Below are 15,885 nucleotides of genomic sequence, written 5' to 3'. Positions count from 1 at the left end.
ATTAATCTCTAATCCCATATGTGGTGTTATATTGCACTCTTATCAGGGGTGTGAATTCCAATATTTCTTATTAGGAGATCCCCTCACCAACCTGGCCGTCCTACTCCAGACAGCTTCCTTTTCAGCATGGTGTCCAGAAACACCCCCCTCTTTCTCTCAGAGCCCAGAACCATCACAATAAATATTGTTTCATAGATTATGGCAAGGATGTGCCAGCTGCCTGGTGGGGAGATGAATAGGCAAGCATATGGGGAGCGAGAGGGTTATTAGCAACAGTGCAAATGGAAAGATGGCAACACTGAACAAAAGGCCTACAGATTGGGGGCAACATCAGAGAGAATTGTGTTGCAAAGTGTGAAGTAATCTCAAATGCCATATTCATCTTTATTTCACACCCTTTTCTAGAGAGCTACTTCAAAGACAATGAAATCCATCCCATTAGGGCAGCCATCTTGGCATCCCACCTGCATATATAGGCATGAACTCTGTGAAGGCATCACCACTGCCAGTTCATCCTTGTGACTCCTTTCAGCAGCACACAACAAGTCTTAGAAGAACCATGAAGTTCATCTGTCTTTTCTTTGCTGTGGTCTTCCTTGGCATTGCCCAGTCTGATGAAGCAGATCTGGACCAAGCAGAGAAGCGAGAGGCAGAGGCTTTGGAAGATCTGAGTGGTCCTCAGGATGAAAACCCCGATGGTTATGATGAAGCTTTGGAGGATGAAGGTGATTGTAACGTACATGGTGGGCGGGACTGCATTTCATTGGGAAGAGTTCACTCTTTCATTGAACTCAGTTAGAAATACTTCTCCTTGGCTGGCTCATGAGCTAATGATAGTATTTTCAATGGTGATTAGTAGGCTGTACATGCTCTTAGGCATGGTCCTCTTGGACATTACATTGAAACTCTCTAATACATTGTGGAAGGAATGCTGAGTTAGACCAAGGTAGTTGTTATCGGTACGCAGAGGGTCACAAGGCCAGCTGGTTAGCCCCAGCTGGGTCGTGTCCTTCCAGCCGTCCCACTGCAAAGACCCATCAACCTCTGCTCTGACGTAAATCAGCGACCCGGGCTTCAAAGCCAGGGCACACTATGTCAGCAGAGTGAACTGTGCACACAGAATAGGTGTGAGGCTTGTGGAAGCATACTACAACTACGGATTTATTAATCATAAATCAGGACAAAGAAACATGTTGTCTCTCCCTTTGTCTTCTTGGAGAGACAGAGAAAAGCAAAAGCTATACACACAACAGAAGTTGCCAGCAGACTGTGTTGGAATGTAAACAGACATGTGACATGCAACAGTTCCATGTCTGTAACTAAAGGTGGAAAGGAATTTTCCAACAGTTACCTCCTTTTTTCCAGCACTGGAAATTTCGAGCAGGGGTGGCCAGCTTGTCCCCTGCATCTGGTCGTCAAAGATGTACTGCCTTCAAACACGGCTGAAGCCACTGATGATATCTGATTATCAAGGCTATATTTCAGATAATTGTCTGAAATAGGATATCACCTAGTGTGTTCTTCCCTGTGTGGTTTTGTTTCCTTAGAGTTTGAACTGTGTGATGGGGATATGCAGTGGATCAGTTTCATTTGTGCTTGTTACAATGGAACGGGGTGCTCTTTCTTAGGTCTGATGGAAAAGAGGTTGTGGAGCATATAATATATATATATATATATATATATATATATATATATATATATACCCTTCCCATCTGGTTGGGTTTTCCCAGCCACTCTGGGCGGCTTCCAACAAATGATTAAAAATACATTAAAACATCAGAAATTAAAAACTTCCCTAAACAGGGCTGCCTTCAGATATCTTCTAAACAAAAGCTAGAGAAATCAGAAAGGCAAAGTGTGATGAATGAGTAGCTGGCTACTTAATGGGGACTTGTTATTACAGAGTCTATTTGTTTCATGCTGACTAGCAATAAGAAAGGCTTCCATTCATCAAAAAAATCCCATTCATCCCCAAAACGAATGTTCACCACCAGTGTTATGCATAAAGATAACATCCTTTCTGCTTTGTGTGAATGCTTCTAGACTTCCGTGTAACAGGTTCCATGTAACAGGACTGTTTTTCTCTGTGCAGGAAACATGCAACGGAAGGATCGTACAAGGCAATGTTGGCGTTCTGGTGGTAGATGCTTTTTAGCCCTCTGCCCTCGTGGAACTACTCGCATTGGAAAATGCACCTTTTCGTATCTCTGCTGTAAAGGTGAAGCCTGTGTTCCTCATTAAGACATCTCACGTTTAGCAGAAAACCATTAAGATATCTCATGTTTAGCAGAAAACCTCTCAAACCCACTCTTCCTAAGCATGGGACAAGTGCAAGTGTGGATGAGCTCTGAGTGTTAGTTGGTGTAATTGACCCTTTGACCATTGGGTGAAGGGCAGCTATTTAATTGCACGATGATATCCAATGTTATTCGGTGTAGACCCATTGATTTCAATGGGCCTGCCATGAGCATGACTGCTGGAACTGATCCAGCACATATATGTAACACTATATACAGTGGACCCTCCAGATACGAACTTAATTCGTTCCAGGGGTCCGTTCGCACCCCCAAAATTATGTAAATAGAGGCGTGCTTCTGTGCAAGCACGTGTGGCGAAACTCGGAAGTATACAGGCCATGGCCGTAACCCAAATATTCCGTATCCAGAGGGATACATAAGTAGAGATATGACCGTATTCTCAATATGTGTGATCATGACTAAACCACCTCTTCTTCCCCTTTTCTTTAGCAAAATGAAGTAACTGAGAGGGATTTCAAAGCTGGGCCATTGTTTGATCATCCGCGGAAGAAATTTAATATCAAGTAATCATCTCTGTTAATTTGGGCTCCAAGGAATCTGGCATGGTGCGAGTCTATCCTTGCTAAGTCAAGAATCTCTTCCTTCCTTTCAGCTGTTACTACTACAAATAAACAATCAACAGAAATACTTTTAGCAAATGTGCTTTCTTATTCCTTCATAAAAAAACAACTCATTACCCTAAGAGATCTAGTTATGCATGCTTCTGGCCAGACTAAAAGCCAACTAACCAATCAAAACACCACTCCAGAACAAGAAATCCCAATAGTATGATGTTGGCAAAATATCAGAATCTCTGGGCCGGTTCCTGGCTCCCCACAAAATTAGTGCTCAGCTCCCTGAAGCAGGCAACTAAAAAAGTCCATATTACATATGGAGGGAGGGAGGAATTCAAAGTTCTTTGGAAATATGTCTATTTAAGCCTGGCTGAATCCCCTTGAGAGATTGGCCCACTTAGAATCATAGAATTGTAGAGGAGGAAGGGACCCTGGGGTCATCTAGTCCAACCCCCTAGGACTCCATAGGTCAGTGATGGCAAACTTTTTAGAGACTGAGTGCCCAAACTGCAACCCAAAACCCCCTTATTCATTGCAAAGTGCCAACACAGCAATTTAGCCTGAACACCAAGTGGGACACGGGTGGCACTGTGGGTTAAACCCACAGAGCCTAGGGCTTGCTGATCAGAAGGTTGGCGGTTCGAATGAGCTCCCATTGCTCGGTCCCTGCTTCTGCCAACCTAGCAGTTCAAAAGCACGTCAAAGTGCAAGTAGATAAATAGGCACCGCTCTGGTGGGAAGGTAAATGACATTTCCATGTGCTGCTCTGGTTCGCCAGAAGTGGCTTAGTCATGCTGGCCACGTAACCCGGAAGCTGTACACCGGCTCCCTAGGCCAATAAAGTGTGATGAGCACCGCAACCCCAGAGTCGATCACGACTGGACCTAATGGTCAGGGGTCCCTTTACCTTTACCAAGGTTTTAGTTTAGAAAGGGTGGTTGGCGCATCCATGTGGAGAGAGAGAGTGGAGCAATACAGTGGTACCTCGGTTTTTTAACAGCTTTGTTCTCAAACTACTTCCCAGCTGAGACATCCCCACGCAAGTATGAGCAGGAACGAGCCTAGCAGCAGGAGGAGGCGGAAGGCGGCTGCTCGGAACTCTCAACGTAGCAGCGTGCTTCTGAGCGGGTGCATAGCGCTGCACCCTCCCCACCCACAGCGGAGGCTCCCCAAGGGAAAACACGCGCCCTGGAGGTTGTGGCTTCGTTTTGCACACACACCCTGAGGCCCATACGAGGCGCTTGCACTCGGACACAAGTTAAGCGGAGGACTCTACTCGCCCCAGCGCAGCAGCAGCTGCTAAAGAGGAGTGCAAACTCCAGCACACATTGAAAGAGTGTGTGTTTTCCATCTCTGGCAAGGGCGTTCAGTTCCCCCCCACTTTGTGTGCTTGAGCAAGCAAATTAGAGAGACCCCTCCTTGAAGGTAACAACATGGGTTACCTCTTACCTACACTCTTACTGCAGCACCCAGCAGGAATAATCACTGCTGAACGCGGCGTGCCTTTCTTCCAAAAAGATACAAGAGATCCAGCTTGGAATATAGGTTTTTTAGGGCTGCCATTCAATCCTGTACCCATTTATCAGGGAGCAATCCCCAGTGGGATTTATTCTAGTATTCTAATATTAGACTTACTAATTGCCTTCTAAACCACCGTCTCAAGGCAACTTATGTCTAAGATATTGAAATAATAATAATAATAATAATAATAATAATAATAATAATAATAATAATAATATATTTATACCCCGCCCATCTGGCTGGGCTTCCCCAGCCACTCTGGGCAGCTTCCAACAAAATATTAAAACACAGTAATGCATCAAACATTAAAAGCTTCCCTAAACAGGGCTGCCTTCACTTGTCTTTTAAAAGTCTGCTATAGTGGTACCTCTGGTTGCGAAAGGGATCCATTCCGGAGCCCCGTTCACAACATGAGCAGAACGCAACCCACGTCTGCACGTCTGCAGGTCGCTATTTGCCGCTTCTGCGCATGTGCGTGATGTCATTTTGAGCATCTGCGCATGCACATGCGTGAGCGGCGAAATCCAGAAGTAACCCTTTCTGGTACTTCTGGGTCACTGTGGGATGCAACCTGAAAATGCTCAACCTGAAGCAAACGCAACACAAGGTATGACTGTAGTTGCTGTTCTCTTTGACATCTGATGGGAGGACGTTCCATAGGGCAGGTGCCACTACTAAGAAGGCCCTCTGCCTGGTTCCCTGTAGCTTCAATGTGAAAGCATCCATGACTGATGGCCATCCAGCCACTGCATGAAAACCTCCAAGGAAGGAGAGTCCATTGTCTCCTGAGAGAGACCATTCCACTGTCAAACAGCCCTTACTGAATTGCAGAGTTTGGAGAAAATTAAAGACAAAGTGCGAGACTGGTTACATTACGCTCAGATTAAGGAAGTTTTTAAAAATGACAAAAAGTTAGGGTTCCGGGTGGAGAAATCGAAATTGGAAACAGAACTGTTAGAACCTAAGACTAAGATACTCTCAAGAATGTACAACTTGCTGTTAAAATGGAATACACAAGATGAAATGGTTAAATCGGTTATGATAAAGTGGGCACAGGACATTGGGCACAACATTATGTTTGAGGACTGGGAAAGGTTGTGGACCATTGGGTTGAACTTCACTGCATGTAATGCTTTGAAGGAAAATGTAATGAAAATGATATATAGATGGTACATGACCCCAGTTAAACTTGCCAAAATATACCATTTGTCTGATAATAAATGTTGGAAATGTAAAGAAAATAAAGGAACATTCTTTCACCTCTGGTGGACTTGCCCTAGAGTGAAGGCTTTCTGGGAAATGATATATAATGAGCTGAAAAAGGTATTTAAGTATACCTTCACTAAGAAACCAGAGGCCTTCCTTTTGGGTATTGTCGGCCAGAAGGTGTTAAGGAAGGACCAAACATTTTTTATGTATGCAACAACAGCAGCAAGGATACTTATCGCTAAGCACTGGAAAACCCAAGATCTACCCACACTGGAAGAGTGGCAGATGCAGCTGATAGACTATATGGAACTAGCCGAGATGACTGGCAGAATCCGAGACCTGGGAGAAGAGAAGGTTGAAGAAGACTGGAAGAAATTTAAGATTTATTTTTAAAAGCATTGTAATTTGGTTGAATGTTAAGAAGGATGCTAGATCATAAATAATTGACCACCACTAAATTAGATGGAATTAGGACGATAAGTAGATCGAGGAAAATATAAACCACTTGGAGAACGTTTAGATTATGTTTAAAAGAATGGGACCTAGGAATATAAATAAGATGATAATTTGCTGGTTAAAATTTGGTTTTCCCAGTAGTGATGTATGGAAGTGAGAGCTGGACCATAAAGAAGGCTGATCGCCGAAGAATTGATGCTTTTGAATTATGGTGCTGAAGAAGACTCTTGAGAGTCCCATGGACTGCAAGAAGATCAAACCTCTCCATTCTGAAGGAAATCAGCCCTGAGTGCTCACTGGAAGGACAGATTGTGAAGCTGAGGCTCCAGTACTTTGGCCACCTCATGAGAAGAGAAGACTCCCTGGAGAAGACCCTGATGTTGGGAAAGATGGAGGGCACAAGGAGAAGGGGGCGACAGAGGACGAGATGGTTGGATAGTGTTTTCGAGGTTACCAGCATGAGTCTGATCAAGCTGTGGGGGGCAGTGGAGGACAGGAGTGCCTGGCGTTCTCTGGTCCATGGGGTCACGAAGAGTTGGACACGACTAAACGACTAAACAACAACAAAGTGGGAGCGGGAGATGTGAGGGAGTCCAAAGAGGTTTTGAAAATATGTCATGATATATGTTATATTGTTGATTATTTTTGCATTTGTATTTAAAAATTCTAATAAACATTTATAAAAAAAAAACAAAAAACAAACAGCCCTTACTGATGTTCGGTCAGAATCTCCTTTTGAAGGCATTGGGTTGAGTCCTACCCTGTATTTTATGGTACAGTGGTACAGAAATACTTTTTTAAAAAACTGAAAAGATGCTACTCCTCCCCACCCCAAAATAAAACACCCCTAGAAGAGAACTTGGGGCACCCTTTTTCCTTGGGATAATAACAAGAGGGAGTACTGTGAGGGGGGAAAGACTTGGTGCTGTCCATCAGGCAATATCTGCTTCCACCTGCCTTGCCTCATCCTCCACCTGTCAGGGACTGGACTGCTGATGACAAGAGGCGGAGACTGCAGAAGCATTCCAGTGAGGGCAAAGGGGGAGAGAATAATGTGTTGGACTGGTGGTTTGAGACAGGTCGCACCCCAGGAGAGAGGGAGGAGTTGGGAAATAATGGGTGATGAAGGACTGGAGCAGTGCACAGAGGCAGGATTCAGATCCATGCAGCAGCCAAGTGACTCGCCCTCTCTGGAGAGTTTTCCAGAGCCCCCGTCCTTCCCTGAGAACTAGACATGCTCTGCATGTCGCAGAACAAGGAGCCCAAAGGCGGTTTGCCCTTAGCAGCCACCATAAGCAGCAGGAGGGGTCTAATTACTTCCAGGGAGTCTTCTCTTCTCATGAGGTGGCCAAAGTATTGGAGCCTCAGCTTCCTCCAGCTCCATAAGAAGACTCTTGAGAGTCCCGTGGACTGCAAGAAGATCAAACCTCTCCATTCTTAAGGAAATCAGCCCTGGGTGCTCACTGGAAGGACAGATCCTGAAGCTGAGGCTCCAAGACTTTGGCCACCTTGTGAGAAGAGAAGACTCCCTGGAAAAGACCCTGATGCTGGGAAAGATGGAGGGCACAAGGAGAAGGGGACGGCAGAGGACGAGATGGTTGGACAGTGTTCTCGAAGCTGCCAGCATGAGTTTGACCAAACTGTGGGAGGCAGTGGAAGACGGGAGTGCCTGGCATGCTCTGGTCCATGGGGTCATGAAGAGTCAGACATGACTAACAACTAAACAACAATAACAACAACAACAAAACAGCCAGGGGGCCAGTGGAGCGTTATTCCGAGCAATGTTGGCTTGATTGTAAGGTGTTTTCCCTGTGTCTTCTTGCATTCCTGTGGACAAATAAAAGAACTGAAAAGCTCTTTCTCTCTGCATTTCTGATTTCCTGGGCAGATAGCCAGGAACTGTCAACAGCACCCACTCCTAGGAGCCTTCATAAGGGAGCTGTTTCCAGAGAAAGAACTGGGAGGGAGGAGAAACCTTGTCTGTCATCAGACGGTGGTTGGTTTCCCCTGTGCTGCCCCACATCCAACCCAATAAACCTTCAGAAAGGAGTTCCTGCCATGGGCAAGATGTTGATGTGTATTTTAATGAGCTGAAGTCATGAGGGTTGAGAAGAGTTTGTGTATGAATTCAAAAGGGCTTAGTTTATTTTTTTTTTTTTTTTGCTATTTTGTTAATGCTGTTAAGATTGTTGTATAGATTGTGAATGCTGTAGTACTTTGTGAATCCCATAATATGACTTCTGTTGTGATTATGCTGCTTTGATTTTTGTTGTTGTTATTTTGTTAATAGTGTTTTACTGATTTGTTCATCATTCTATATGATTTGTGATGTTCTATTCAGTTATTTGCTCTTTGGAAGCTGCTTTGAGATTCATGAGGATGAAAAGTTGCATAGAAATAAAATAAATAAAATAAAATTAAGAAATCAAGGAAACTGAGACATTTTCAGATAACTCGGGGCACTGGGAGAGTTTGTAGTAGTAGTTAGAACAGCAGTGGTAGTTCAGTGGTAGTGATAACTAGTAGTAATTGAGTGCCTTGAGGAAGAATGAATTGGATGCAGACTCAATTTTAATTGAAAAGGAATGATTCAGCATTAATTCATCTTGATCTGTTTCTTCCTGTGTTCCGATCATATGCTGTTGGTCTTTCTTGCCTCTCTCGCGCGCATGCTCTCTACTGAAAACGCACACAGCAGGACATAGTTGCAAAGCATCGTCCAACAGACTTCTCAGAGCGACCGCACTTGTGACGGCATCTCCCCCCCCATAGAACTGCATACGATGGGATTACTTGGGAGGGGAATTTCTACAGAGGGGAAAAAGGCAAGAGATTTTAATGTGCTTTTCAGGTATCTCGCCCTTTTTTGGCTTAGCTTAGTGTTAGCTCACTTTAACATACGTAACACTTTTCTGTAATAAATAAACGTTTTCCAAATTAAAGCATGATATATTTCATCTCCATGCATTTAGCATCTTCTTCTTTTTTTCGTTTGTCTCATGTCCTCACTTTCCACCCCCCTGCAAAAATTAAAGTTCCATTTACCACTTTTCTATACTAGTTTGAAAATTTTATTTTTTAAAAAGTCCTCATGAAAATTCATCAACTTTCTCCTTATAAACACATACTTGCAAGCAAAGACAGACTTTTTTCAAAGCAGTTTTACACAATATGGTATCTATTGCATGCCATTTTCATTAACATGTGCATACTTAGACATGCGTTGCCCCCGTATTTTATGCAATACTTTTTTTCTTTCTTGCCTCTACCGGTAATATTTTTGTTTTGACAAAAAAAGACAACCATCTTTGCATTTTTCTTTATAAACCATACAAACACACACACACACACACACGAGAAAAAACAATGCCATACACCCCTCCAGGGGGAGCAAATTTGTCACACCCCTTCTCCCATGTGGTCCTATGGAACTATCCTAAAATGTGTGTAGCTGTTCTTATGGGCAGACTCCTTGGGTTACGCTTGCCCCAGTCTTCCATCCCAGAATGAAAGTGGGATCTCGTAGGATTGCCCCAAAGTGAGGCACTTCAAGAAACTTCAGAGATGAACATGTTTTCAAAATTTTGAAGACAAAGCAAAACTTGTTGTGTTTCTCTTAACACTTCCCGTATAAGGATAATACCCAGGAAGTGGGGGGAAGAAATGAAGCAAGACAGAGCTATCGAAAGGTCCAGCTTCTGACCACATGAAAGAATTTTATGGAACTCTCTAGTTCCCCTTTGGGGCAGGGTTCTTCAAGTCCTCTTGTCCTTGTCTGATCTGTGATTTCTGCTGCATCTACTAGAGGGAAGTACGATACTATAGGTCTCTTTGCTTTCCTCCTTACCAGCCCTAATGGGCACCATTCACCGTTGGGAAGCACAACCCAAAATATCTGGTTGCCATCCATTTAACTTCTGAATGGAATGCTTTAGCTGAGATTCCTGCACTGCAAGGACTTGAACTAAAGGGCAATTGGGGTCCCTTCCAGTTTTACAATTCTATGATTCTGTGTGCAGGCAGGTGACCTATGACCCCCATTTTTGCAGTAATAAACATCTACTAATAAGAACAAGGTGTCTTAATGAGGAACGCAGACTTCACCTTTACAGCAGCTCTTGAAAGAACTGCATTTTCCAGGGGGCACAGATCCACAAGGGCAGATGCCAAAAAAGTATTTATGGCCACCACTCTTACATTGACCAGTACCATTCCTCCGTTGCATGTTTCCTGTACAGAGAAAAACAGTCCGATTGCATGGAACCTGTTACACGGAAGTATAGCACAAAGCAGAGATGAAATGAAATGATGTTATCTTTATGCATAACACTGGTAGCGAGCATCTGTTTTGGGGATGAATAGGAAATTTTGGTGAATGGAGCCCTTTCTCATTGCTAGTCATCATGAAACAAACAGAATCTGTAATAACAAGTCCCCATTGAGTGGCCAGCTACTCATTCATCACACTTTGCCTTTCTGATTTCTCTGGCTTTCATTTCTCCTTAGCAAGCAGTTGCCTGGATGGTTGGTTGGTTGGTTGGTTGGTTGGTTGGATGGAAGGTGGGGGAAGACAGAAGCAAGCAGGGGAAAGGCTACTTAACCCCCAAGCCCCATTATTCACTATAGCATTTCTGTCCCCCATTTTCATCCCAAGGAGCTCAAGGTAGCGTAAATGGTTCCCCCTCTTTTATCCTCACAACAAACCTGTGAGGTTGGCTACAGTGAAAAGAAAATACAGTGGTAGCTCGTGATGCGAACGGGATCCGTTCTGGAGCCCTGTTCGCATCCCAAATGAAACGCAAGACGCGACGGTGTGACGGTGCATCTGCGCATGCGTGGGCCGCATTTTGCCACTACCGCGCATGCATGTGACGTCATTTTGAGCGTCTGTGCATGTGTGAGCGGTGAAACCCAGAAGTAACACGCTCCGTTACTTCTGGGTTGCCACGGAGTGCAACTCGAATGCGCTCAACCCGAAGCGCATTCAACTCGAGGTATGACTGTAGTGACTGGCCCAAGGTCACCCAACGAGATGCATGACTGAGTGCAGATTTGAACCCAACACTCTGACCACTGCACCATGCTGCCTGTCTGCATCACTTGCATGTGGAGGGGAAGGCATGTCAAAAGTAAGGTGGGTGTCATGCATTTAAACGCACAACACAAAGTCACACTGCACTTCCTGGCTTTTTTGCAGCAGGGAGTTTTCTGTGTGCATGGAAGACCCAACTCCAGGGCCCATAATTGCCCTGTTGGTATCATGATTCATGTTCAGCATAATGCTCATAATGGCATCAAGTCAAATTCTCTTGCACAAGGCTTCCCAGGCATCCAACAGCTATTTGTTTGGCATTTAGGAAGGCTGCAGAATGCTCATTTCAAGTCCTGTGCTCAGCACTTCCCAAGCAGGAGATAAGGCAACAGGAGCAGCTGCAGACCAGGAGATCTCTCTGCTGGACTAGGCTAGGCTCAGGAGCAAACCAGCCTGCTCCTTCAGCAGTTCCCTTGTTTCCTCCTTGTGCTGAGAAGCCACCACCAGCTCAACCAGAATCAGGACTTACTTACATGTTTCGTTGTTTGGGCTTCTTATTTGAAACCTTAAGTTCCTTCTTGGACTTTTTGCTTTCTCTCAAATCAAAATCAGGGAGGCTGTCCATCTCCAATCCTAGCAGGCCCAGCTAGAAATTTCCAACACTGAAGAAAAGGAGGTAAACTACTTGGGTCTAACTCAGCATTTTTCAGGAACATATTTGTGGGTGTCTATGTAATGTGTGGGGACGCGGGTGGTGCTGTGGGTTAAACAACAGAGCCTAGGACTTGCTAATCAGAAGGTTGGCGGTTTGAATCCCCGCGACAGGGTGAGCTCCCGTTGCTCGGTCCCTGCTCCTGCCCACCTAGCAGTTCAAAAGCACATCAAAGTGCAAGTAGATAAATAGGTACCGCTCTGGCGGGAAGTTAAATGGCGTTTACGTGTGCTGCTCTGGTTCGCCAGAAGTGGCCTAGTCATGCCGGCTACATGACCCGGAAGCTGAATGCTGGCTCCCTCAGCCAATAAAGCGAGATGAGCGCCGCAAACCCAGAGTCGGCCACGACTGGACCTAATGGTCAGGGGTCCCTTTACCTTTACCTTTATGTAATGTGTGAGATGACCATGCCTAAGAGCATGTACAGCCTACTGATCACCACTGAAAACATTGCCATCAGTGCATGATCTAATTGAGTCCAATGGAAGAGTGAAGACCTCCATTGTTGCAATCTCCTATGTATACTACAATTACCTTCATTCTTCAAAGCTTCATCATAACCAGCTGGCAAGCTGTGTTTTGGTCCTGAGGACCACTCAAGTCTTGCTCTTCATCAGCCTAGGCTCTGCCAAGGAAGACCACAGCAAAGAAAAGACAGATGAACTTCATGGTTCTTCTAAGATTAGTTGTGTGCCACTGAAAAGAGTCGCAAGGATGAACTAGCAATGGTGATGCCTTCACAGAGTTTGTACCTATATATGCAGGTGGGAAGCCAAGAAGGCTACCCTAATGGGACAGGTTTCATTGTCTTTGAAGTAGCTCTCTAGATAAGGGTGAACGTGGCATTTGAGATTACTTTACCCTTAGCAACACAGTTCTCTTTGATGTTGCCACCAACCTGTTGGCCAATCTGTTCAGTGTTGCAATCTTCCTATTTGCACTGTTGCTGTTGCTAAAATCCCCTTTGCTCTCCATTTGTTTGTTCATCTCTCCATCAGTCAGCTGACACATCCTTGCGATAATCTGCAAAGCAATATTCAACAGGAGCTGCGACACATGCGGAATCAAGGCACTCAGCAACATTCATAAAGAGAAGGTGCTTTATAACACTGTGAAAATGTGATTTCCCTTTATAGAGTTTACAACTCGTTTAACTGAAATGCTTCTTTCACATGCCTAGATCATTGCTGTCAACTTTTCCCTTTTCTTGCAAGGAATCCTATTCGGAATAAGCGAATTTCCCTTTAAAAAGGGGAAACGTTGACAGCTATGGCCTAGATCCAGCCAACGAGAAGCGTTGAAATTCTGCTTTTCAGTACAAAGTGGGGGGATGGGACAAGATCCGGAAAACTTGCATTAGCAGCAGCCCAGGGGAGAATTTTAATTGTCTTAGCTCATTAGAAGCTAAACAGGTGCCAGCAATTGCCGGCTAAAATAGTCTAATCTTAGGCTGAAGTAACAGAAGCATAGTATCCAAATCATGAATGATTTATATAGATTCACTTTGTTCTATACAAATTGTACACTTTCCCCCCTACACAACCTGGGTCCTGGATCTGGCTCTGGGCACCGCATTGAAAAGGAGGAGGCTGACTGGAGAATTATGGCCAGGTTGGTGAGGAAAACCCCTAAGAATAAATATTTGAAAGATTGGATTCTGTTTAACCTGGAAAAGGTACGATAACAGAGAAACAAGGCAAATCTCTTCAGTTACCCATATAACGACTAATAGACTGTGATCAGGGTGTGTCTGCAATGTGATGGTGTGGAAACAGGACAAGGGATGGGGAGCCAGGGATTGTTTAAGGAAGATGGTTAAGTTAAATAAATGCTGCAATTCTGATGAAAGGGCCAATATATTTGGAGGCAACGTCAAAGATAAATCGGCCATTAAGTATGAAGTAATCTCAAACACCATATTGCACTCTTATCAAGGGTGGAAATTCAAATGCAGTGGAACACAGCCCATTACAAATCCTGTACATAGGAATATTTTATTAATAATAAAAATAGTGGCTGGGGCAACCCACCCAGATAGGCAGGGCATAAATAATAAAGTGGTGGTGGTGGTGGTTGCTGTTATACCCTGCCCATCTAGCTGGGTTGCCTTGCTGAGCAATATGTTTGGCACCAGTTTGACTTCTGTGAGATTCGTCACAGCCCCTTAACAATCCTATATATAGGAATAAATTCTTTCTGCTGTTAATTATCTTTATGGCCTTGCTGAGCACAGTGGCGTAGCATGGGTTGTCAGCGTCCGGGGCAAGGCAAGTAATTTGCGCCCCCTAACCCGTGGATTTGCGCCCCCTAACCCTAACCCCCAGATGTTGCGCCCGGTGCGGCCGGCCCCCCCTGCACCCCCCACGCTACGCCACTGGCTGAGCAATATGTTTGGTACCTGTTTGGCTGCAGGAGTTGCTGGAAGGAGGAGTACAAGGCACCACCCAACCATCTTAGGGACTTCACTTGGATTTGTGTTGAGTTTACTCTTTAGCCTTTTCTTCTCCCTAAGGTATCCTACAAGGCAGTGGAGGTTTAGGATCAGAGTTTTGCTTCTCTTACATGGGCTGCCTTCCCAGGTTCATGAGCCCCTTCTCCCCGCTCAATTCCCTCTACAGCACATGCAGAAACCGCCTTCTTGACCATTGGACCCACTATTGGTCTTGTCCACTCAATCTTCCAGAGCCTGTCTTCACATTCAGGGGAAATCCCAATCTCACCAAGGGTTTGAGACCCATCGGATACAGTGACACCTGCTTTGGCCACCCAGTCGAAGCCATATCCTGGGGCGGCACATATTGACAACTTCAAGGATCCACAGGTGAGAACCGAGTACAGTTGAGGGGGACCAAAGGTGGACAAACTACCATAGAAGGAGCAAATTGTGTCTCACAACAGAGGTATCACCCCACCCCTAACACCCCATAGATACCCAGTTCATTACGGCTGACAACTAGAGGTGATAGAGTGCTTTGAGGAAGAGTGAAATACCAATATTTACTTAGGAATAAGTCCCATGTAACTGAATGTGATGCACTTCTGAGGGGACAGTCTTAGAACCATAGAATTGTAGAGTTGGAAGGGACCCTGAGGATCATCTAGTCCAACCCCCTGCAATACAGGAATATGGCAGCTGTCCCAGAAGTAGATCAAACCTCCAACCTTGTTGTTATCAGCACCAAGCTCTGAGATACCCAGTGAATTGGATCCAAACATCATTTAAACTGAAAAGGAAGAATTAAGCCTTTATCAATCTTGACTGAGCAGTGGTGTCACAGTCCGGGTTACGGGCAGTCAGAGTCTCGGCTTGGTACATCAGGACCGGAGTAGAGGTCAGGAAGCAGGAAGCAGCAGTCCAGGGTCCACGGTCCAGGGGTCAGAAGGCCAAGAGTCCACAAATCAAGAAACCAGGAGTTAGGAAGCCAAGAGTCTGAGGGTCAGGAAGCCAAAGCACAGCTAGGTGGGTAGCATGTTGCCAAGGCAAAGAGCCAGAGGGAAATGCTGGTCTTATATACCCCTCCCGGCCCTTGCCACCAGGTGCTACAAGTCTTCTGTCAAGCATCACCTGTGCAGTAGTGCCTTGCCCTTCCAGGCCAAACTCAGGAAGCCCCCAGTCCTGCGAGGCCCTACCAGTCACAGGGCCTGGCTCCTGCAAGCACTCCTGACAGGTAGTTTCATATTACTGTAGAGTTGGAAGGGACCCCAAGGGTCATCTAGCCCAACCCCCTTCAACGTGAAAGCATCCATGAGTGATGGCCATCCCACCTCTGCATGAAAACCTCCAAAGAAGGAGAGTCCACTGCTTCCTGAGGGAGACCGTTCCACTGTCAAACAGCTCTTCCTGTCAGAAATAATGTTTCGTCAGATTCTCCTTTTGAAGGCATTGGGTTGAGTCTACCCTGTATTTTATGATACAGTGGCACAGAAATGCTTTCCTAAAAAATCGAAAAGATGCTACTCCTTCTCCCCCCAAAAAACACACACCCCTAAAAGAGAATTTGGGGTGACCTTTTCCTTGGGATAATTACAAGAGGAAGTACTGTGAGGAGGGAGAAACTTGGTGCTGGCCATCAGGCAATACCT

General features: G+C 45.1%; 1 protein-coding gene and 1 long non-coding RNA gene across 3 annotated transcripts; one reads left to right on the top strand and one right to left on the bottom strand.

Moving 5' to 3' along the window:
• Positions 1 to 463: 463 nt before the first annotated feature.
• Positions 464 to 2,943, top strand: LOC307213701 (uncharacterized protein). The gene is made up of 3 exons (XM_079971782.1): positions 464 to 725; positions 2,093 to 2,218; positions 2,748 to 2,943. The coding sequence occupies exons 1-3, from the start codon at positions 479 to 481 to the stop codon at positions 2,753 to 2,755; spliced, it is 381 nt and encodes a 126-aa protein (XP_079827908.1). The 5' UTR covers positions 464 to 478; the 3' UTR covers positions 2,756 to 2,943.
• A 4,428-nt stretch (positions 2,944 to 7,371) lies between these two features.
• Positions 7,372 to 12,419, bottom strand: LOC307211959. Of its 2 annotated transcripts, XR_013836644.1 has the most exons (5): positions 12,337 to 12,419; positions 10,163 to 10,288; positions 7,906 to 8,866; positions 7,807 to 7,873; positions 7,372 to 7,386 (listed from the first exon to the last, which is right to left on the bottom strand). It is a non-coding gene; the product is annotated as an uncharacterized lncRNA (long non-coding RNA). The 2 variants fall into 2 exon arrangements; XR_013836643.1 differs by having other exon boundaries at positions 7,807 to 8,866.
• Between the last annotated feature and the right edge of the window lie 3,466 nt (positions 12,420 to 15,885).

Source organism: Podarcis cretensis, assembly GCF_951804945.1.
Source record: "Podarcis cretensis genome assembly, chromosome: 3".
Lineage (NCBI taxonomy): Eukaryota > Metazoa > Chordata > Lepidosauria > Squamata > Lacertidae > Podarcis > Podarcis cretensis.
This window is presented reverse-complemented; position numbering and strand designations above follow the sequence as displayed.